We start from the raw sequence: 22,828 nt of genomic DNA, 5'->3' as shown, positions 1-22,828 counted from the left end.
GACTAAAAGAAGTGAAATGACCCGTCCCAGGTCACAGCTCTGGCCCACACTGGGGTCCTGACTGCCAGTCGGCAGATTTTCCTTCCTCTGGCCCTACCGCACTGCACAGGGTATCAATCCCAAACTCTGCTCCGTGCCCCGCGGTCGGAGTCTGCTCGATGGACTACACCTCCCACAATGCCTTTGGCCCAGGCTCCCTCCCTCCGCCCGGCTGGGTCCGTATCCGCCAATAGGAAAGCAGAGTTTCCAGGTGCAGTTCTCGGTGGCCAATGAGCGCGGCGGAGGGCGGGCCTCTCCCGTCCATTGTTCTCGGTGCCCCTCGGGCTTGAGCCACCTTGACTCCGGAGGTGCCGGGCAGTGCCCGGGGGCGCTTTTGCGTGCGGAGCGACCGCGGGATTGGCATCTGGTCTCTGGAGAGGTGAGCCCGGAGAGCCAGAGCTGGAGCCGCGCGGGCCGGGAGAGCAGCCCGAGGCAAGGGGATAACGGGCCTGGAGCCAGTGCGGGCAGCCCTGTTGGGGGAGGGGCGTCGGGGGCTCTGTCCCCGTCCCGCGGGCCCCCATTCTCCCGGTTTAGGCGCCCGGTTGGCTCAGCGACCGGACATGGACTCTTCTCCCTAGCGGTGAGCTCCGTGTACATCCAACCAGGGGGGCAGAGTTTAGACTGGAAGGCACAGTGGACGACATCCCGAGCAGCTCATTTTACAGATGGGGAAACTGAGCTTCAGAGGGGGCGTGGCTTGCCCCAGGTGAGACAGCAAATTAACTGACTAGGAACGGTTTTCCCGGGCTCCCAGTTAAGAGTTGTGTTATATCTGTGTTTCTTTTAGCCATTTGGTGAATACATATTGAGAGCTTCGGTGTTTCCACTAGCTTTTCTTTTTTGTTCTTTTTTTAAGAAGTTTTTCCTTTCCTATTTTTTTTGTGTGTGGGGGTTATCTGAGTCTAAGATGTAGTGACGATTTTTAAAAATAACTTTTCATTGCCTTTTAGTCTTTATTTTTAATAATTTGTCATTTCACTGCTCTCAACATTTTGTAGAATTTCTGTCCAGGTTTTTTTTTTTCCTTGTGTATGTGTTCATTTTTAAAAGGAATTGGGGTCATACTGTGTCTATGGTTTTTTTGCCTTGCTGGTTTTGTTTTTATCCATTAATTTTCATATTATGAGGATTATTTTAAATAATTAATGATTAATAATTATTGTCAGCATAATTTTAAAATTTTAAAAAATACATAGAGCAGAGTGCACAAATCTTAAATTTCATATGTATGCTCTTATGCAACCATTGTTAAATCAAGATATAGAACATTTCCAGCTCCACTGAGCCCCTTCTCAGTAACGGTCCCTCAGAAGGTAGCCATTATTACATTAGCACAGTTTATTTTATTTAATTAATTTATTTATTTTCGGCTGCATTGGGTCTTTGTTGCTGTGCGCGGGCTTTCTCTAGTTGCTGCGAGCGGGGGCTACTTTTTGTTGCAGTGAGCGGGCTTCTCATTGCGGTGGCATCTCTTGTTGTGGAGCATGGGCTCTAGGCGCACGGGCTTCAGTAGTTGTGGCACACGGGCTCAGTAGTTGTGGCTCTCAGGCTCTAGAGCGCAGGCTCAGTAGCTGTGGCGCACGGGCTTTGTTGCTCCGTGGCATGTGGGCTCTTCCCGGACCACGGCTCGAACCCGTGTCTCCTGCATTGGCAGGAGGATTCTTAACCAGGGAAGTCCCACATTAGCATAGTTTTAAATATATTTTACTGTATGAATGTGCCATAATTAACCATTCTCCTGCTGCTGGAATTTTAAGGTGTCAAGTTTTCTTTTTGCAATTAGAAACAATGTTATGGTTGTGTATCCTTGCAAATAAATTTCTCTTTACAAAGATGGTTATCTTAAAAAATAAATTCCTGAGGGGCCAAGGCTGGATCTAAGAGTACAAACATTTTAAAACTTCATATTTTAAAATATGGTAATAATGCAGTTGAGGTATTTCCTTCCGTCCAGTGAGCGTCAAAGTGTCTTGACATCTGATCCTTTGCAAATCCTTGAGAGGTCCCCTTCAGATAAGAAGGATAGGTGTTATTATCTCTACTTATTAGGTGGTCAGTGAGGTTGTGTGACTGAGTTGTATGTTAGGTCAAGGTCACTCTGCAGCAAGTCTGAACTGACTTAGGGCAGGATAACTCAGTCCTGGGTTCTTGCGAGGACTTTGAATTTCTGTTACTCATGCTTTGGTCTTTTGGAAAGAAAAATACGCTATTTTTTGTGCTTGTGATTCTTCTTAACTTCTCTTGCCATAGAGATGTTTTCAGGAATAAGCCATTTTTCCTTTAAGAGGGACAGGAAACTTCTGTTGATTTGCGGATGTAAGAATCATTTGGTGGCCTGACCTGGGCTGCTGTGAGTTAGATCGTTTTAGGACAGTTTACTTATTGATTCTAGTTCTCTTTCTCATTCTTAGCCAGACTCCTTGTTGAAATTTGAGGAGGGTGCTGTCTTCTCAGAGAGCCTGGCTGGAGAAGACTGAAGGTCAAGGTTAGAAGCCTGAGTGATTCCCCCCAGAACGTGGATGATGGCCTCGGAGGTGCCGAGAGTAACCACTCCCCTGAGCCCCTTAGTCCGTGTCCCTCAAGAGGAAGATGACCAGGAGGAGGAGGTCGCCACCACGATCCTGGAAGACGACTCCTGGGTGCAGGAAGCTGTGCTGCAGGAGGATGGCCCTGAGTCTGAGCCCTTTCCCCAGAGCGCCGGCAAGGGCAGCCCCCATGAGGAGGTGGCCGGAGGGCCACAGGGTGCCCTTGGCCGTCTTCGAGAGCTCTGCCGGCGCTGGCTGAGGCCAGAGGTGCACACCAAGGAGCAAATGCTGACCGTGCTGCCAAGGGAAATTCAGGCCTGGCTGCAAGAGCATCGGCCCGAGAGCAGCGAGGAGGCGGTGGCCCTGGTGGAAGATTTGACCCAGACCCTTCGGGACAGTGGTGAGATGCAGAACCTCGTAGGGAGAGGGTGGGAGCAGCCCTCTGAGATGGAAGAGTGTGGTGTTTGCAGAGGAGGAGAAGGTGGTATCCAGGACTGAGTTCGGGTCAGCCCCATCCCTCTACTCTGTCTGCAGGTGATCAGCACATTGTCACCCCAAAATGCCCTGGTTGTGTGCAGTGACAGTTCCAGAATTTCAGTATAAGAGGGGCTTAGAGGACTATTCTCAGAGCCAGATTTACGTAGTTAGCACAGTTTTTTTGTGTATGGTTGGAGCGGTTGGGAAGCTGATGGAGGTTATGGGATGAGGGGCTGAAGACCCCCATAAACCACCCCTTGGCACTTTCACCCAGTTGTGCAATAAACTTCCAAATATTTAAGTTCCAGCAATTAGAAAAACCAAATCCTGTTTTTAAAAAGTGATTATTTTTGTGAAATCAAGGTGAATGACGAGTAAGCCAGCTAAAGCCAGCTAATAACTAGGGACTTATCTGTGGTATAAAGTCATCCCAGGCTCTTAAAAGAGTAATTCCAAACCTGAACTTTTTGCAACAGTTAATATATTTGTCTCTTGTGTTATTAATACGTTATGGGACCCATGCACGCCGTTCAACCACTCTGCCTCCATTCTGGTCTTCAGTTGTAAACTGGACTGCCTTGCTTACCAGATATTTACTTCAGATCTACCTGTGCCCCTAGGACTGTTTCAGGACCCCCGGGAACCAATGGCTGCCTCTGTGAGGATGTTCAGGGAACGGAGTGGGGAGAGGAGAGGAGAGGAGAGGTCAGAGAAGGCTTCACAGAGGATGTGACACTTGAGCAGGAGTTGAGCTGGAGGGGGGTTTGGAAAGGCACAGGGCAGGGGGAGGGTGTGGCATCCCAATGGAGCTGAGGCTCAGAAGGGTGGACCGGTGTGGGATCGGTGGGATGACCATATAAGGAAGGCTGGCTGATTGGAGTAGAAAGTGTGTTTTTAGGAAGGGGTAGGAAGGAGGGTCTGGGGGAAGGGTGGGTGAGGCTTAGACCAAATGTCTTTGGCCTCAGCAAATTCTAAACTAGGGCCCCAGGGGCATGGGAGGAAGCTGAGCTTAGCAACAGGATGCAGGTTTGATTACAGGAGGGAGAGGCCGGAGGGAGGAGAGCAGCCAGGAAGCTGTCTGGATGCTGGATGGGCAGTGATAGGGGTGGGTCCAAGGTGGGGACTGCAGGGGAAGAGGAGGAGACTGGACGCATGTGACAAAGAACTAATAGTAACCCTAGCCAGCACTGATGGATCATTTTTGTGGGCCAGCCAGCGTGCCTAGCATCTGATATGCAAAACTCACGTAAACTCTCAGAGAGCCTGGCTGGAGAAGACTGAAGGTCAAGGTTAGAAGCCTGAGTGATTCCCCCAAGAACGTGGATGATGGCCTCGGAGGTGCTGAGAGGAACCACTCCCCTGAGCCCCTTAGTCCAGGTCCCTCAAGAGGAAGATGACCAGGAGGAGGAGGTCGCCGTCATGATCCTGGAAGACGACTCCTGGGTGCAGGAAGCTGTGCTGCAGCTTGGAGACAAGCGGAATTATCATCACCGGGGAAGATAAGTGACTCCCTTAAGGTCTCGCAGCTAGTACAAGGCTGAACCAGGATGCCAGCTCAGGGGTCTGAGGACGTGGCTAATGTTCTTAAGCATTTCGTCACATCTGATGCAAAGTCATCGTTGCCGGTGGGATGTTGGAAAGAGGGGCTGCAGATGCATAAGACAAAGGTGACTAACTCAGAGGCATCTAGTCTAGAGGATTCAGAAGGCTGGAAAGGGAAGGTGGTTTGGGGACAGAGTTGTAACAATGCCCAGGGACTTGGGAGATGTGAGTATAAAGCTGTCCTTTGGAGAAAAGGGTGGTCATGGAGGGCCACCTGTGAGCCCAGGCCTTCACTGAGCACCTCACATGTCCATCTTGCTGATAATCCCATGAGGTGGGTGGAACTGTCATTTTACAGATGAGGAAATGGAAGTTCAGCAAGGTCAAGCTCTTCCTTGAGGTCACACGGCTGGTTAGTGATGGAGCCGGCATTCAAACTCCAGTCTGTTTGCTTCCACGTGTGTTTGGTAGATCCCAGGTTTTATTTGAAGCAAAATACCTGATTTTCTTTGGCCCTGAAAAATAGCTTTTAATTTTACTCTTCCTACTTAAAAAAGCAAAAGCCTCTCATCCTGTTTAAAAACCTGTTTACTATGTAACAAGTTTGTGATGAACCTCAGGCTCTTCAATGAGATGCTAAAGAGAGGCCAGAGGGGTGGAAGGCTGAGGAGAAACCTCTGGGGTTACTGTTCAGTTGGGGAAGTCACAGAGCAGGGCGTCAAGTCTCATCAGGTGTCTCTGAGGCAATGACAGGCTCCCACTGTGACAGCCCTCCCCACCTGGCTTGCTGCAGGGGCTTTGTGCCTTTCATCTTTCACGGAACATCCCAGATGGGGAATGTCCCAGACTGAGTGGGCTTGTCAGTGCTCTCATTTCTGCCATTGAGATCGTCTTTGTTGGTTTTCATTTGTCTAACACATGCTCCTGACCTGCCTTATGATTACTCAGAGGAACCTCTGCAGTGATCTCCATCCCTTCTCAAACATTTACTCAACATAAGACCACTTGATCTCTAGTCTGTTTGTCCAGCTCGGGACCTTTGGTCACATTTACCCAGCACATTTTCAAGGCCTGCTTAGACAGTGGTTGTTTAATATTTGACTAGCAGGCACCTCTAGGTGTTCACAGTTAAAATATCTTAAAATTCCAGTTGAGATTGGACCTATATTAATAGTTTAAGTGGTAAAGCTCATCTCTCTTTGTGTTTCCCAAGGGCATTTTGATCCCCATACCCAGCCCTATTTCAGGCTCTTGGTATTTCACCTGAACTCTCGCAGCAGCCTCCAAAGGGAACCTGCCTTCAGCCTCTTTCCCCTGCTCCACTCCTACCTGAGTGATCGGGCACTCTCCTGCTTAAAAATCTTCTTGAGTTCCCCAGTGTCTCCAAATCAACCATGACCTCTTTGTTCTGCTTGCAGCCCGTGGCCCTGTGTGACCTGGCCCAGGTGCCCATGGCTGGTCCTCCTCTGATCCCCTTGCCACAGCTCTTGCTTCATTCAGACCAGATCTTGCTGTTTCTTGAACATAATTTGTACTTGCTGGCATTCACCTGTGCTGCTGAGTTTTGACTTGGAGTGGCCTTGTCCATCCCTGTGTGATAAAATCCTGGTCTTCCTTTGAGTGCACACCTTTGGAGACCTGCTCCATAAAGCTGTCCTTACTTCCGGCCCCTGTTTCCTGTCCCCAGTTCCACCCGCCTGAGAGCATCTCTGATCACCTCTGCTAGAAGTCATCTCCCCCAGAACATTTGGATTCCCCTCCTCTCTTGGCTTTGTATCGTATTCTGTCTTGTTTTCTATTTGTATGAATACTCATCTTATTTCTTCTAGGAACCTATAAAATCCCCAAAGTCAAGGAACCTATCTTTTTCTTAACCTTTTTCTTTTTTTTTTTTTAAGCTCTCACAGTACCCAGCACAGTGCCCTGTACGTAGTGGGGACCCAGTAAGTATTGACGGCATGAGGAAATGAATCCTTCCAGCCTCCCTGCAGGTGTGGAGAAGCTCACCTGCTGGGTCCATGAAGGAGGCAGATAGCTGCTTCCTTCCAGGCTTATCTGCCTCTCCTTGAGAAAGCCAAGCTAAGTTTTGTTTTAAAACAAAATGGGGTCAGGACTTCCCTGGCGGTCCAGTGGTTGGGACTTCGCCGTCCAATGCAGGGGGTGCAGGTTCAGTCCCTGGTTGGGGAGCTAAGATCCCACATGCCTCATGGCCAAAAAACCAAAACATAAAACAGGAGCGATACTGTAACAAATTCAAAGACTTTAAAAATGGTCAATATCAAAAATATCTTAAAAAAAAAAAAAAGGTCAAGCCCAAAGTTGGCAGAACGTAGCCAGGTATATTTCCAAATCTAGAAAGGGAGACTAGGTAGGACTGCAGCTTAGACCTGGGAGAATTCTTAGGCCGGTAGGCAAGTCAAGCAGCTTAGTCCCGCAAGAGAGCACCTACTCTTAGGTTTTCGTTCTTGGAAGCTCTGTATTAATCCTTTGTTTATATTCAGCAAACTCAGTGAATATTATCATATTTATGCTGTTAACAAAGATGTTTATAAACATAGAGAACATGTTTCTGAGTATGGAGGTGGGTGCTATTGCCGTTTCTCAAATTCCAGAGGCTCAAGGATATCTCCCTTCATGGCCTGAGAATAAACCAGTAGGTGGCCTTTCTCACCTGTTGTTATCCAGCCAGACTGGTAGGAGTAGTCCATGGGACTGGCAGCATTTACTTGAAGGGACAAGCTTTGGATTTGGAAACCTAAGGTATGGTGAATCCACACCTCAGGGAGGACAGTTGCCTGGAGGTCTCTTGCACCGGGGAGCTGGTCTTGGATGTGGCCACCAGCACACAAATGCCAGAGAAAATGAAACTGTTGTGGGCTGGACGTGGAAGCCGCAGTAGGGCATCACTGGTCCTGTGGAGACCATCCATCCAGTGATGTGCTCTTTCTTTTTATTTTTTAAAAAATAAATTTATTTATTTGTTTTTGGCTGTGTTGGTTCTTCCTTGCTGTGTATGGAGTTTCCCTAGTTGCGGCAAGCAGGGGCTACTCTTCGTTGCGGTGCATGAGCTCTAGGCGCGCAAGCTTCAGTAGGTGTGGCTCGCGGGCTCTAGAGCGCAGGCTCAGTAGTTGTGGCGCACGGGCTTAGTTTCTCCGCGGCATGTGGGATCTTCCCGGACCAGGGCTCGAACCCGTGTCCCCTACGTTGGCAGGCAGATTCTTAACCACTGCACCACCAGGGAAGTCCTGCACTCTTTCTTTTTAGATAAGATTGGCCCACGTGGTTCACACCTGGCAGCTGTGTTTTTAGCCTGTTTCACAGGCCTGTTGAAAGACCATTTATGAAAAGCACTAGTTACCTGTGTTGCAGGTTACAAATTACTGATGTAAAACCCAATACACTTCCATTTTTTTTCTGGTGACTTGGAGAATGAGAACCCCAATTTTCCAGGGCAATCTTGAGTATTTGTCCTTGTAAAGCATCAAAATGTCTCAAATTCCAATAGCTGGCAGCCAAACCATACCTCTCAGAATGTCTCACATCGGTCTGTAAGAGGCCTGGGCCCTGGGGCCAGAAGTCGTTTCTCAAATTGTATGGCCTCATTTTCGGTTCAGAAAGTATAGTCACTAGAGTTGAGACAGCTTGTCCTTGAACTGTTCTCTAATTGCTCTACCCACCCTCATCTCACTTTCTGTATGAAGTAAGCGGAAAAATACCTTTAGAGCCCGGAGACCAGTGGACTCATGCCGCAGCGGCCTCCCCAAGATAACCCCAGACCATTGGTTGCAGCATCAGGCTGAAAGGGGAAATGCTCCTCTCCTAACAGATTCTTTTTTTTTGGCCGAATAGTACGGCTTGCAGGATCTTAGTTACCCGACCAGGGATCGAACCCAAGCCCCCTGCAGTGGAAGCTCGGAGTCTTAACCACTGGACCACCAGGGAAGTCCCTAACAGATTCATTTTATCTCATAGAAGCCCCACCACCCGAAAAAGAAACTGCTGCCATCAGAGGGGAGCAAAGGGGAAATTATGGGGCTCAAAATTGATAGATTCGTGACATATAAATCCTCTGACCATTAGTGTGGGGTCCCTGTGCCATCAGCATCATCTGGAAGTGTGTTAAAAATGAAATCCCCGGGCCTCCCTTCAGACCTACTGAACCGGAAACTCTGGGGGCGGCGTCCAGCACGTGGGTTTAACAAGCCCTCCAGGTGATCCTGATTCAGCCACCAGTTTGAGAACCACTGTGCTAGGCCTATGGTTCTCAGACTTCTCATTGGGGTCCTGGAACCCACTCCAGGGATTCTGATTTTCTGATTTAGTTGGCACGGGGTGTGGCCCAGGCAAGGGAGTTTTGAAAGCTTCCCAGGTGGTTCTAAGGTGCAGTGAAGTTTAAAAACCACTGCTGTAGAGCCTTGTTACTCAGAATGTGGTCCATGCACCAAAAACATAGGTGTCACCTGGGAGCTTGCTAGAAAGGCATATACCTCAGTCTCAGCCTAGCCCCACTGGAGCAGAATCTGCATTTACCAAGATCTCCAGGTGATTTCATATGCACTGTGAAGTTCGAGAAGCACTCCTCTAGACTAGTCAGGAATGGAGATTATCAACTTCAAACCTACTCTTGTCCAACAGGTGAGCTGAGAGTCACAGCTGACCTCTCCAGCCATCCTCAGCATCATACCTGGCTTTTGGTGGGCACAGGCAGCAGCTTACCTATTTTGAGCTTGCTGGCCCAGCAAAAATGCTCCCTTGGTGACAGCAAATGAACAAATACTTCCATTTTTGTTAATAAGGGGAGTGAAGAGCGGTGCAGGGTTGTAAAGGTATATGTCTTTTTAAAGCCACAATTCTCAGTTTCAAGACAAAAACACTTTCAATTCACTTAAATATTTGAAGTGTATACCATACAGAACTCTCAGATGTAACATTATAACCGTAACTGTTTGGCAATCATTCATTTAAACCAATAACATCTCCTTGCTGTTTTTACCAGCGCTTTGTCTTTCAGGCAGTCAGAGTTCAGGGGGAACAACGGTCCCAGTCACTCAGGCGCTATCAGGTTCCCTCCAGTCTTGCCAGGGCAGCGCCCCGATAGGGAGAGCCCCACTTGGGCATCAACTGTATCAGAATTACAGACCCACTTCTGCATTTTAGACCAGTGGCTCTGACCATGATGTTGAGACACAGCGGTATGTCACAATCAGGGGGGAAGGACCTTACAAGAATTCTGAGCTTAACACACATTAAAGCACCAAAGTTTGTGACCAGTTATGTCATTGTTATAGATAAATTACAGCAAATTCAGGCTTATCCCCATATTGACAGCAATTTTTCTTACACTTATTCTGGTACGCTTTCTAGCATGGGAGAGAAAGCAGAGGCCTCTGGCCAGGCAGGAGGACACACGTGTCTCTGTGCATTCCATGGGAATGTTCTGTGCATGTGAGTCTAGAGCCCATGTCAAGGGCAGGAAAATACAAGATCCATTGATTCAGACCGAGCTGCAATTGTCTAGTAACCAGTAAGGGCCCTATGGCAATTCAGGAATCGTTCAGCGGATGGACCATTCAGTAGATGGACTGTTCAGTGGATGGTGTTTGGACAGTGTTCTGACCCTTTTGAAGAAACTAAAACTGGATCTCTACTTCACAAGTTACACAGAAATCAATTCCAGATGAGTTATAGATCTATACTGTAAAAGATCTGGAATCAGCTATAGGAGAGTATTTTTGTAATCTTGCAGTGGGGTGGGACTTCTTAATCTTAAACAAGACAGAAATCGTCAAAGCTAAATTGAACTCATGGAAACAGAAAAAGTCTTTTATATTAAAAAGATACTGTGGGGACTTCCCTGGTGGTGCAGTGGTTAAGAATCCACCTGCCAATGCAAGAGACACGGGTTCGAGCCCTGGTCCGGGAAGATCCCACATGCCGCGGAGCAGCTAAGCCCGTGCGCCACAACTACTGAACCTGCGCTCTAGAGCCCGTGAGCCACAACTACTGAGACTGCATGCTACAGCTACTGAAGCCCGCATGCCTAGAGCCTGTGCTCCACAACAAGAGAAGCCACCACAATGAGAAGCTCGAACACCGCAACGAAGAGTAGCTCCTGCTCGCCGCAACTAGAGAAAGCATGTGTGCAGCAACGAAAACCCAACACAGCCATAAATAAATAAATAAGGTACTATGAACAAAGTTCAACGAAAATGCACAGACTGGGAGGAAGTATCTGCAACAAAGTCTGCAGTGTAGCAGATAAGAGTCAAAATCTTGCTCTGTAAGAGCATCTACAATTCATAAGAAATTGTCAACCCAGTAGAATAGAAGGTAAAAGATATGATCCGGCAATTTAGAAATGAATAAAAACAAATTATATCCATATGAAAAGATTTTCAACCTTACAAATTACCAGGGAAATACCCATTAAAGCAAGATACTATTCTTTTGCCTGTTAGGCCATCAGAAATTGAATAGTGTTTCTAAGAATTCTCTGCCTTTTTGAGCATTAACTGCATCTTTTAAAATTAATTCCAGAATTTTTCTAGTAAGTAATGTATCAACTTTTTTTTTTTTTTTTTTTTTTTGTGGTACACGGGCCTCTCACTGTTGTGGCCTCTCCCATTGTGGGGCACAGGCTCTGGACGCACAGGCTCAGTGGCCATGGCTCACGGGCCCAGCCGCTCTGCGGTATGTGGGATCCTCCCGGACCGGGGCACGAACCCATGTCCCCAGCATTGGAAGGCAGACTCTCAACCACTGCGCCACCAGGGAAGCCCTGTATCAACTGTTTTAAATTTGGTAAGAGTACATAAAATGATATATAAAAGCCATATTCCTTTTTCTTGTTATGGTGGTAAAATATATAACATAAAATTACCATTTTAACCATTTCTAGGTGTACAGTTCAGTGGCATTAAGTACGTTCACATTGTTGTGCAACCGTCACCACCATCCATCTCCAGAAATGTTTCCTCTTCCGAAACTGAAACTCCATACCCATTAACAGTAATTCCGGGCTTCCCTGGTGGCACAGTGGTTAAGAATCCGCCTGCCAACGCAGGGGACATGGGTTCGATTCCTGGTCCAGGAAGATCCCACATGCCACAGAGCAGCTAAGCCCGTGCACCACAACTGCTGAAGCCCGTGTGCCTAGAGCCCGTGCTCCGCGACAAGAGAAGCCACTGCAATGAGAAGCCCGTGCACTGCAACAAAGAGCCCCTGCTCACTGCAGCTAGAGAAAGACCGCGCGCAGCAACGAAGACCCAACGCAGCCAAAAATGACTAACTAAATAAATAACTAAATAAAATCTATTTAAAAAAACCCCCACTAACTCCCCTTCTCTCCCCACAACCCCTGGCAACCACCATTCTGCTTTCTGTCTCTATGAATTTGCTCTAGTAGTTTCGGGGGAGATCAAAACATTTAGAAAATGAGACCCCCTTCTGTCCTGTTTCCTTAACGCCTGACTCATCTCTGAGTTTTCTCTACTGGAGATCTGGCCGTCCAACCGCTTGCTCACAAGCCTGCTTCCTCAGAAGCCTGCCTCCCTGTATCCAGTCTCATCCACAAAATATGCTCATTTTGAAATAGCAAACACTTTCTACTGGTGAAGTTCCTTTTTAAAGAAAATTCCCAGCTCCTACCATCTCATCCCATCTCTACTCATTAATATGTTGATGAAGTTATTCCCCTTTTATCTGACCACATCAGCTTCTGAGTTTTCACTTTCTTAATTGACCACCCACAGAAAAAGAGAATTGCCCGCAGTTGACTTAATTTCACCAGTGTCACCTTTTCTTGAGGAGGAGCTTGGGAGGAACCAGGATCCCTCATCCTTCCCAGCTCAGTGATTTTTTTTTTTCCCATTTGGAGGCCCTTGTTAAGTCAGATCGCCCAAAGGGTGCTCTTTTCTGTCCTTTAGAAAGGCTCCCGTGCCTCTGTGTTATCAGAGACCAATCTTAAAAGAACTCTCAACCTTCCTTTGGCCTTCCCTGGAGTATAACAGTCTTGAATCTTTGTCTGCGTAAAGGAGGATAGGACTGGTCCTTAAGCAGCAGACAGTGAGGGGGTTATTGGGTCAGGATGCTGCTCAGATGGGCCTCTGCAGTGAGGTGGCAGAGGAAGATAATCACACAAATTAAGCATCATGTCTAAAGTCTCCCATATTTTAAAGGAATTCTCTCATATTCTTGTCTAATAGTTCAGTACTAATTTTTTTCCCTTTAAATCTTTGATCTATTTGAGATTTGTCCTAGTATGGGTCCAACTGAAAATTTTCCATTTGACTTAACTGGTTGTTCCCAGCATCATGAATGCTGGTGTCTTTTGGATGTGGTGTCTTTTCTCCATGGATTTGAGAGGCTAACCTTATTTTCAACATATGTTAAATTCCCATGGTCATAGAGATTATTTTTTTCTGTTCCACTGGTCTGTCTATTCATGAGCCACCTGAATTAAGTTCTGAATTCACATGTATTAAATTCTGGACTCACATGTCTACTGAGTCTATTTCTGGAGGTTTGGTTTTGTTTCATTGGTCTGATTGTCTATTAATGTTTTAATTAGAGTAAGTCCCCTACATACAAACAAGTTCTGTTCCGAGAGCATGTGCGTAAGTCCAGTTTGTTCATTAAGTCCAACAAAGTTAGCCTCGGTGCCCAGCTAACACAATCGGCTATGTGGTATTGTACTGTAACAGGTTTATAATACTTTTCACACAAATAATACATAACAAACACAAAAAATAAAACATTTTTAATTTGAAAGTACAGTACCTTGAAAAGTACAGTAGTAGAGTACAACAGCTGGCATCCAGGGGCACGTTCATGTCTTTGAAAGTTCGTAACTTGAAGGTTCGTATGTAGGGGACTTACTGTATTGAGATTTTATGTTTTAACATTTGACAGAGATAGTTGCCCCCTGCCTTACTCCCCTCATTTCAGTCAGTAATCTTATCTACAATAATGTTTATTTTTGTACTGTTAAAGACTCTTATACTTCAGTTACATGATTTGCCAGTTTTAAATGATAACCTTTGAACTCCCAGGTATACAGATGAGGCAGTTAATGAATATATCCTATATCCCAGTTTCTTCCCCACAACCCCAATTTTGGTTAGTGTGTCATTTCTACATGTCTGTGTAACATTTACATTCTCTTTTTTCACTCTAATCGCCACAGTAGTTTTAGACGTTGTTGTAAAGTTAAATGTATCTGTTCAGCCCCAGTCCTTTTGCTCTAGCATTGCCCTTGTCTCGTGGTTGACCGAAATTCATCTCCCAATAGTTTCCTCAAGAAGGGTCATAGGAACAATATTCTGCGAACTTGTGTATATTCAAAGCTGTTGGCCTGTAAACTTTATGCTTGAAGGACAGTTTTGTTGAACGTAAAATCCTTGACATCCGTTTTCTTTGCTTGCATGTCTTGTAGCTCTTGCTGTATGATCTGCAGGGATTGAATGTTACCGGAGAGAAATTTGAGACTGGTTGATTTTCTTCCCCCATATAAGTGATTCGATCTTTTTACCTTGTTGTCCCCTGTCTCATTAGTAACCAACCTGGGTTAGTTTTCCTTGGCACACAGTGTACCTTTCAAGGGTTCCTCTATCTTTTTTTTTTTAAATGTATTTATGTATTTAATTTTTTGACCACGGGGTACATGGGATCTTAGTTCCCCAACCAGAGATCGAACCTGTGCCCCCTGCATTAGAAGTGCAGAGTCTTAACCACTGGACCACCAGGGAAGTCCCATCAAGGGTTCTTCTATCTTTATAGATTATACTTGAAGGATTTGTTCTATTCCTTTGGCTTAGTTTCCTTTTTTGAGAACTCTAGTTATATATTTATTGATTCTCCTTTTATCTCACTTTGGTTTCTGTCATTCTCTTTAATCTTTTTTTTTGAACTTTATTTTTTTTTATACAGCAGGTTCTTATTAGTTATCTATTTTATACATATCAGTGTATACATGTCAATCCCAATTGCCCAATTCATCCCACCACCACCACCCCGCCCCGCTTTCCCCCCTTGGTCTTTAATCTTTCTAACTTCTTTCTTTGTTTCCATCTCACTTCAATTCTTCCTTTCCCTTCCTGTGCTTTCCAAGGTGCCTATTTTCCGTTGAGTTCCTCCCCGTTTTGTCTTCATTTCTCTAGATTTTTTTCCCTTCTTCCCAGCTCACATTTCCTCTCTTCCTGTTGTCTCTTCTCAACTTCTACTTTGTGGTCTTCCTTCAGAGAGGCGGTTGCTTCACTTAACATTTTTTAGGGATGAAAAATGGTCATTTTTCTCAATAACAGTAATTCCTGTGATTCACTTGGGAGAGTCAAGGCTCTCTCTGCTGCTTTACAGAAACAGAAAGCTTCCTGCACACACAGCTCATCTGTGTGATTCTGTATAATTGTAGCCTCACCTCCCTTGCTTCTGCAAACCAAAGAAGCCAGCCCTGCTCACCCCAGTTCCCAAATGTACCGATGCACTTGAGGGTGAGTCCCTGACTCTCAGGAAGTGATTTTCTGCCTGAGCTTTTTGAGACACTGCCCCCAAGAGCACCCCCCCACCTCCTGCTTTCCATGCTTGTTCTCTTCACTTTTTCCCTCCTTGGCTTCTGCCCGGTCTCTGCTGTTTTTGGAAGCCCTTACATGTATTTTGTTGTCTGCAAATTGATCTCCCTCCTGATCTCACTGAAAATGAAATCTGAGTTTTTGTTTTTCCTGTTGCCTGAGCTCAGCCTGGAACATACCAGTTCTGATTTTAGGGCAATGAAAAACCTTATTAACTACTGTCCCTATTCGGAAGAGAACAACTACAAAGGTCATCACAAAAGGGTTTTGGGTCATGTTAGCTTGAAGATAATGAATCAGGGCCTCAGCCTGGCGGTTCTTATAGAAGAGATAATAGCAGAGCTCTGTGATAGAAACTTGCAAAAGAGCAGTCTTGCACGATGTTGAGGAAGCACAGAATTTCTGGCCCTAGCCAGGCGGGAGCTTGCATGGTGCCCCTCATTCCTGTATCCATCCCCTGGAGATCTGGGGGAGGGGGGCCCGAGGGCAGTTATAGGAGTCCACAGATTACCAGCAGCATGTATGTCAGTGTGAGCATGAAATGTAATTATATGCTTAATTGCAAGTTTAAGTAGATCTTATTTTGACTAAAGACATGAGTGGAACCTAGGTTCAACCTGAGAGATGTAGGCCACATTGTATCATGTTCATATACGGAAATTTACATTAACTTATAGAGACTATTAATCACTGAATTGAGCATCTAACCTTAAACAGTTTATCAGCATTAACAATGGAAATGTCACTAGGACTTTGTGTAATTATTTTGCTAATTGTCTTCCTTGCTATGAATGGAACTACTTTCTTATGAGGTCTGATGTGTGATGTTACGTCTTAGTAATAATCAGGCTATCACCTTTATCAGTAAAAGCATTGACTGACTTCTGTATACTCTATAGAATTTTTAAAAAGGGTTGAAGATACCTTACAGAAATAGAGCACAAAGGAATTATAGTAAAGAAGAAAATATTGGGAAGGAAAAAATGAAAGAACACAAGTTGCATGCTGTAAAAACATCCAGTATTCCTGCTCTGGGCTTTTGGCTCCAAGCTTCCAAGCAGGCAAGGCAGAGAGGGAGCCACAGTCAGGGGCGTGAGGCAGACACAGATCACTCAGAAGAGAAGCTCCTTTTGATACTTCCATCAGAGAGAAATTTCCTCCTCTGGCCGATCAAGAGGATATTGTGTGGTATAAACAATGTCGTCAACAACTTCCTGGCAGCATTAATGTTCCTGACAGCTGCTGACTTAAAAAAATGCACAGTGTGAGAGTTGAGGGTTAAGTTTTATTTGGGAGAAAATGAGAACTATAACTCGGGAGACAGCATCTCAGGTAGCTCTGAGAAACTGCTCCAAAGACGTAATGGGGGAGGTCAGCATATATGTGATTTTGGTGAAGGGGGAGTATACGCAATCAAACACATATTTTTTTGCAGAAGGTTTCTGTTAGTCTCGTGAAGGTTACTGCTAATCCCGAGGAGCAGACGTCACCATGAAGGAATTGAGTGCTTTTCTAGATACGAGGAGATGCAAGAATTGGGCTCATAAAATGGTCTCCTGAAAATATTAACTATCTGAAGACCTGCTCTGCCAGTTTTCCCCAGAGCGCGGAGGGCCTCCTGTCTGCGCTCCACCCTGAGCTCCTTGCAGGGGGAGTTGAAGGTCAGCAGCTGCAGCGGCTCCTGATTTAGTCCTTGTAGAGGTAGATGGCAAGTGCCAGTTTGTAGCTGACACAGCCATTAATTTCTTTCTTTTTTTTTTTTTAATATTGATTAACAGTGTAATGTTAGTTGCTAGAAGTTCATTTCTTTTTAATTTTTTACTTTTTGGCTGTGCTGTGCGGCATGCGGGATCTTAGTTCCCCGACCAGGGATCGAACCCGTGCCCCCTGCAGTGGCAGCACGGACTCTTAAGCACTGGACCACCAGGGAAGTCTGTGATTAATTTCTAATGACCCTTCTTAGAGTGTTCATCAGTGTCAGCCAGAGCCATTAAACCAACACACAGTTCAGTGAACACAGTTCTGCCAGTGTCAGAGCAATGTGATCCAGGCCCAGAGCTCTGCTGGCTTAATCCTGGGATAGACTTTAGAGTCTCTCATTTGAGGAAGGGAATGCATGTTCTTCCAGCAGTCCTCCCTCATGATTTGTTTCACCCAAACGTTTGATAAGTATTGGGCAGTAGTTTGGCAAGTTTCTGGAAGGTAGATATTTTGTATTACCGATAGGAGATCTATCTGTAGACTCTCACTGCAGGTAAATTTGAGGGCTCTTTTTTTTTTTTTTTTGGCTGCGTAGCATGTGGGATCTTAGTTCCCTGACCAGGGATCAAACCCGTGCCCCTATAGTGGAAGTGCGGAGTCCTAACCACTGGACCGCCATGGAAGTCCCCAAATTTGAGGGCTCTTTTAACTGCCCACTTACTTGTTTCCAGTCATGTGTATAGACACCTAGAGTCCTTGTTGCTGGTGCCCTGTTATCTTGTCTGTGTCTTACTTAAATGTCAACTAATAAGATTATAAGCATCAGACATTTTAATGCACAGAATTATTATATAAGCTCCATTTGAAAGGAGACTGAGCTTTAGGGGAATATCTGTGGTACCAATAAGAAACTCATTCATTCATTCATCAAATTTAATAGAGCACCTACTAAGCATTGAGCACCATGGTGAGTATCGGGGACTGTGTACCCTGTTGCTTTCCTTTGATCAGGAATTTGAAAATTCCCACCTGATCTCATTTCCCAGTGGAGAAACACATAGAGACCTGGAACCCACATCTTTAAGACTTAGAAATTCTGGGTGATCACCATAAAGATATGAGAGCTGGCAACTGGATAACCAGTTAGAAGGAAATAAACCTGTCTTTTTTTTTTTAAGTTTTGAGGGCTCTCTAGCCTTTTTATTTTCACTCGAAGTTTAATTCATTTTAAATTTCCCCTTTGGTTTTCTTTTCTCATCATTACAGGAAATTGAGTACAAATTGTACAATTTTCTTCATTGTTTCAGATTTTGAGATCCAGAGTGAAAATGGGGAGAACTCTAACCAAGACATATTTGAGGATGTTGAATCACATGAAATGTTCTCCGAAATGCCTGAAGGGGAAGGCATTCCACAATCTGACTGGGAAAGTGACTTGGAGAGAGACTGCAGCTCCCGGGAACCCCGGGGAAACACCCCGGGGGAGGACCATGGGGAGGTGCCACCCCAGAGCAGGGAAGTTGGACAGCTCATAGGCCTTCAGGGCACCTACCTGGGTGAGAAGCCCTATGAGTGTCCCCAGTGTGGGAAAACCTTCAGCCGGAAATCCCACCTCATCACGCACGAGCGGACCCACACAGGAGAGAAATACTACAAATGCGACGAGTGCGGAAAAAGCTTTAGTGATGGTTCCAACTTCAGTAGACACCAAACTACTCACACCGGGGAGAAACCTTATAAGTGCAGGGACTGTGGGAAAAGCTTCAGCCGGAGTGCAAACCTCATAACCCACCAGAGGATCCACACGGGAGAGAAACCCTTCCAGTGTGCCGAGTGCGGTAAGAGTTTCAGCAGGAGCCCCAACCTCATCGCCCATCAGCGGACTCACACGGGGGAGAAACCGTACTCGTGCCCCGAGTGTGGCAAGAGCTTTGGAAACCGGTCCAGCCTGAACACACATCAGGGGATCCACACGGGAGAGAAGCCCTACGAATGTAAAGAATGCGGCGAAAGCTTTAGTTACAACTCCAACCTCATCAGGCACCAGAGGATCCACACAGGAGAGAAGCCGTACAAGTGCCCCGACTGCGGACAGAGGTTCAGCCAGAGCTCGGCCCTCATCACCCACCGGAGAACTCACACGGGAGAAAAACCTTATCAGTGCAGCGAGTGCGGGAAGAGCTTCAGCCGCAGCTCCAACCTGGCCACGCACCGGAGGACCCACCTGGTGGAGAAGCCCTACAAGTGCGGGGAGTGCGGGAAGACCTTCAGCCAGAGCTCCAGCCTGATTGCACACCAGGGAATGCACACGGGCGAGAAGCCCTACGAGTGCCTGACATGTGGGGAGAGCTTCAGCTGGAGCTCCAACCTCATCAAGCACCAGAGGATCCACACGGGTGAGAAGCCCTACAAATGCAGTGAGTGTGGGAAAGGCTTCAGCCAGCGCTCCCAGCTGGTGGTGCACCAGAGGACCCACACGGGTGAGAAGCCCTACAAATGCCTCATGTGCGGCAAGAGCTTCAGCCGGGGCTCCATCCTGGTCATGCATCAGAGAGCCCATCTGGGAGACAAGCCATACAGGTGTCCCGAGTGCGGGAAAGGCTTTAGCTGGAATTCAGTCCTCATCATACACCAGCGAATCCACACCGGGGAGAAGCCCTACAAATGCCCCGAGTGCGGCAAAGGCTTCAGCAACAGCTCCAATTTTATCACACATCAGAGAACTCACATGAAGGAGAAACTTTACTGAAGGGGCAGAGAGGGAAGGTGAGGGACTAGCCCAGGAGCGCACTTGCCACTCTGCCCCCAGACAGGGATGTGTCTGTAGAAGAGCCATTCTTCCTAAAGGCTTGTTGGGGATCTTTGCCAGAATCTTACCCCTGCTCACCCTCATTTCTAGGATCCCATCGTCTTAGTGGTCAGAGTCAAACCCCGAGAACAGAGCATAGGAATGGAAAGTCGGAAAGCTGGGGCTTTTTTTGTCACGTTTCTCGACTTGATTGGCTCCTTCTCTCTCCATCCTCTGTGCCCCAGTTTCCTCTTTGGTAGAACAGGGGGGATATTTCTCCGTGTGGAACGGAAGACAGCATGGCCCACATTTTAGAGAAATACCAGAAACCTGTTGGTGTTGTCTGGTCGTTCTGCTGCCAGTTGTTGGGCTAAGGTGCCTTCACTCGAGCTGGTAGCATCCCAGGGCCCCTGCCATGGCAGAACTGGCCCTTCCTGCCTTTGTGTCCTGGGGTTTGATTTCGGGTCAAGGTGGAGGGGCTTCTCCAATTCTGAGTCATCCGCATGAAGCTAAAGCCCTTTTCTCGTTCTAGAAAGTGTCAGGAACACCGGAACACGAGGGAGTCTGGCCCAGAACCAGTGTCTCAGTACCTTTCCATTGATAGGAGTTGCCCAGGGCCTGCCAGGGAAGGCATAAACGGAGGAGATGTATGTGTTTGCTCTTGTCTCTGCTTACTCTCCTGGGGTAGGTCGGCTGTGGGTCGGTGGGGACACATTTATTCTGGCAGGGGTTTAGTGTTTGAGTGTGAGGTGAAGTCAGAGCCGCCAGCTGCCTCCCCCGGGTGGATGGTATTTCTGTCTTGTTCAGGGTGAAACAGTCCTGCACTCTGCAGGGTGGCCTTGTGTCTTTACCCCCCAGGTACATGGCCCCGCTACCATCACTCTCTGCTCTTGTCGTTTTTATCTTTCATATGCAGATCTAGAATTCTGTCTGGTAGCTTTTGTATACAAAGAACGTTATTTTTAAGGAAGTGTTGATTTTGAGGACACATCACCTGTACCCTGGAGAGGTTTGGGCTTGAATCAAGAGTTGTCCTACAGATGTCGCCCTTGATCTTGGGATGCTACCAGGGCTTTGTTCTTGGGTCCTTGAGCTTTGAAACAGTAAAGACAGGATGATAGCAGGTGAAGGGCTTTGTTAGGAGGGAAGAGGAGGGTAAATAGGCTTTTCTGTCCTACACGTAGGGCCTGCCTTCAGAACGCACCTTGGTTCTTACAGGGTGGATGCTCCAAATTGCCTAATAAAGTAGAGTCCCACTCTTTTCCTGAGTCTGTTTTTTCACATGTGTTAAAAACCCGAACTTGACAAACCCATATCTCACTTCCCCACCCAACTCACCTCCTGCCCCAGGCTGGAAGTGGTCCAAGACCTTTAGGGGGAAAGAAGTCACTTGCTTCAAAGAGCACACCTTTGGGTGAACCTAGTCCTGTGTGCTTGACCAGTGCACCCACCTCTCCACTGCTCTTTGCTAACTCTGCATCCAGTCTGTCAGCCAACACTTGGAGAGGCAGCTTTGGCTAAGGTGCCAGATGATTCCCAATGGTCTCCTTGGGAGGCCATCTCCATCCAGAATCAACTAAGTTAGACACAAGGAAGCTCTGGGCAGTAGCAGTTATTACACCAAACCACGTAGGCTGTGAAATCCCCGTCACCGATTCCATTCCTTCACTTACAGGGCAAACATTTACTGAGGGCGTGTGTACCATCACCGTGCTAGGTGCTGGAGAAAGGTTGTGAACAAGAAGTTCCGTTACCCGTCGTCATGCCGCTTTACTAGGAGAAAGATTTCCATCTGTCTGGGAAGATACAAGAGCTGCCCTGCCTGTAAGGGAGAGTGGACAGGCGGGTTTCCCAGGTGGCATTCAGTTCTGGAATTTGGGTTGTAGAAATGGTGTTTTTTCTCTTTCCCTTAAGCTCAACTTGAGAAAAGAATTGATATTAAGGTTTTTAAACTTTCCTAACTAAATTTCTTTTTTTATTCCTCCCTACCTGGTATAAACACAAAATGTCCTGGAAAGAAAGGAAGCCAGATTAGCTGAAATTGCAGAATTAGACTGGAACCAGATTGGGGAAATGACAAATGGTGGTTCTAGAAAGGTTGAGAGCCCATTGCTTCCTGTCCTGCTTGCACCTAGAGGGGGTCTGCAGAGGCAAGGAGGGGTCTTCATGCCGGATGTGTTGGATGGAAGGACACGGCCTTCTTCCCCTAAAAAAAGTCAAGAAGCCCCAGCCCCCTCGGCAGATCTGCCTCTGCTACATCTTTGTTCACAACTCAATTGCACCTGTGTCTCTGTAACAAAGACTATTTCCCCTTCAAGGTACATATATTTAGGGACCGAGTTTTTGTTACCAGTTTGTTTCTAAGTTCATGGGAACAGCCTTGGGACCATTAAAAACCTACAGTAAATAGTTTTTTTTAAAGGCATCTGCTTTACCCTCAGTGTGGCCCCCAGGCCCACCTCAGCAAGTCTTTCATGTGACTTTGGTCACTTCCCTCTCCCCGGCCCCGCAGTGGCTGCCCTGTACCCATTGCCCCTCAGACCCACGCCAGCCCCCAGGCTCTGCTCACCTCTGAGAACCTTGAGCCTGCCAAGCGTGGCCTCCCTCAGTGTCCCAACCAGCAAACTTCTGTGTATCAAACCCTGTCACTTCCTTGCCTCCGGGCTCAGCCGAGATGTGTGCTTTTGGTTTAATAGTCATCTATCTCCAGCTGTCACTTGCCTCCACCTCCCTCCAGGACTCAGGACCTTGCTCATCTGCTATTTCCTCTCTCGATTTCCAGTCTATCCCTCTCTACTGGCTTCTTCCTGCAACTTACTCACCTCCTGCCCTTGTTCCTAGAGCCTCAAACTTGCATGTTCAGAACTCAAGTCCCCCACCTGCCTCCCTTGATCAGGGTGCTGGTTCCACAGGTGTGTTTCCTCGTTGTGAGTAGCACTGCCATCCACTCGTTGTCACCCAACCCAAAAACCTAGGAGTCGTCCAAGACTCTTCTTCCCTCGAATCCCTTAGAGCCGTTTGGAAACCAAGCCCTTCTCAACTTTTCCCAGACCCGACCCCCCTGGCCTAGTTCAAACCCCTGCCCGACACTGCAAAAGCCCCCTTCCTGGTGCCCCCCAAGCTCCCTCTGGCCCTGCTTCCCGCTACTCCATCCTCTGTGTTGTAGCCAGAGTGAGCGTCCTTCCACAGCA

General features: G+C 46.9%; 1 protein-coding gene and 1 non-coding gene across 3 annotated transcripts; one reads left to right on the top strand and one right to left on the bottom strand.

Moving 5' to 3' along the window:
- The first annotated feature begins 300 nt into the window (after positions 1-300).
- On the top strand, positions 301-20,888 carry ZSCAN2 (zinc finger and SCAN domain containing 2). Of its 2 annotated transcripts, none has more exons than XM_029238224.1 (3): positions 301-418; positions 2,451-2,964; positions 18,157-20,888. In XM_029238224.1, exons 2-3 carry the CDS (start codon positions 2,559-2,561, stop codon positions 19,596-19,598), a joined length of 1,848 nt encoding a protein of 615 aa, XP_029094057.1. In that variant the 5' UTR covers positions 301-418; positions 2,451-2,558; the 3' UTR covers positions 19,599-20,888. The 2 variants fall into 2 exon arrangements, with proteins under 2 accessions (XP_029094057.1, XP_029094058.1); XM_029238225.1 differs by lacking the exon at positions 301-418 and adding an exon at positions 565-619.
- Positions 14,257-14,329, bottom strand: TRNAR-UCU. Its single transcript has one exon. It is a non-coding gene; the product is annotated as a tRNA-Arg (tRNA).
- Positions 20,889-22,828: the final 1,940 nt, after the last annotated feature.

Source organism: Monodon monoceros, unplaced genomic scaffold (genome assembly GCF_005190385.1).
Source record: "Monodon monoceros isolate NGI ecotype Baffin Bay Population unplaced genomic scaffold, NGI_Narwhal_1 Super_Scaffold_21, whole genome shotgun sequence".
Lineage (NCBI taxonomy): Eukaryota > Metazoa > Chordata > Mammalia > Artiodactyla > Monodontidae > Monodon > Monodon monoceros.
This window is presented reverse-complemented; position numbering and strand designations above follow the sequence as displayed.

Coding starts and splice junctions, on each gene's coding strand:
- ZSCAN2 (XM_029238224.1), top strand. CDS start 2,559: ATGATGGCCTCGGAGGTGCCGAGAGTAACCACTCCCCTGAGCCCCTTA. Junction 2,965..18,156: donor CCAGACCCTTCGGGACAGTG/GTGAGATGCAGA, acceptor TCATTGTTTCAG/ATTTTGAGATCCAGAGTGAA.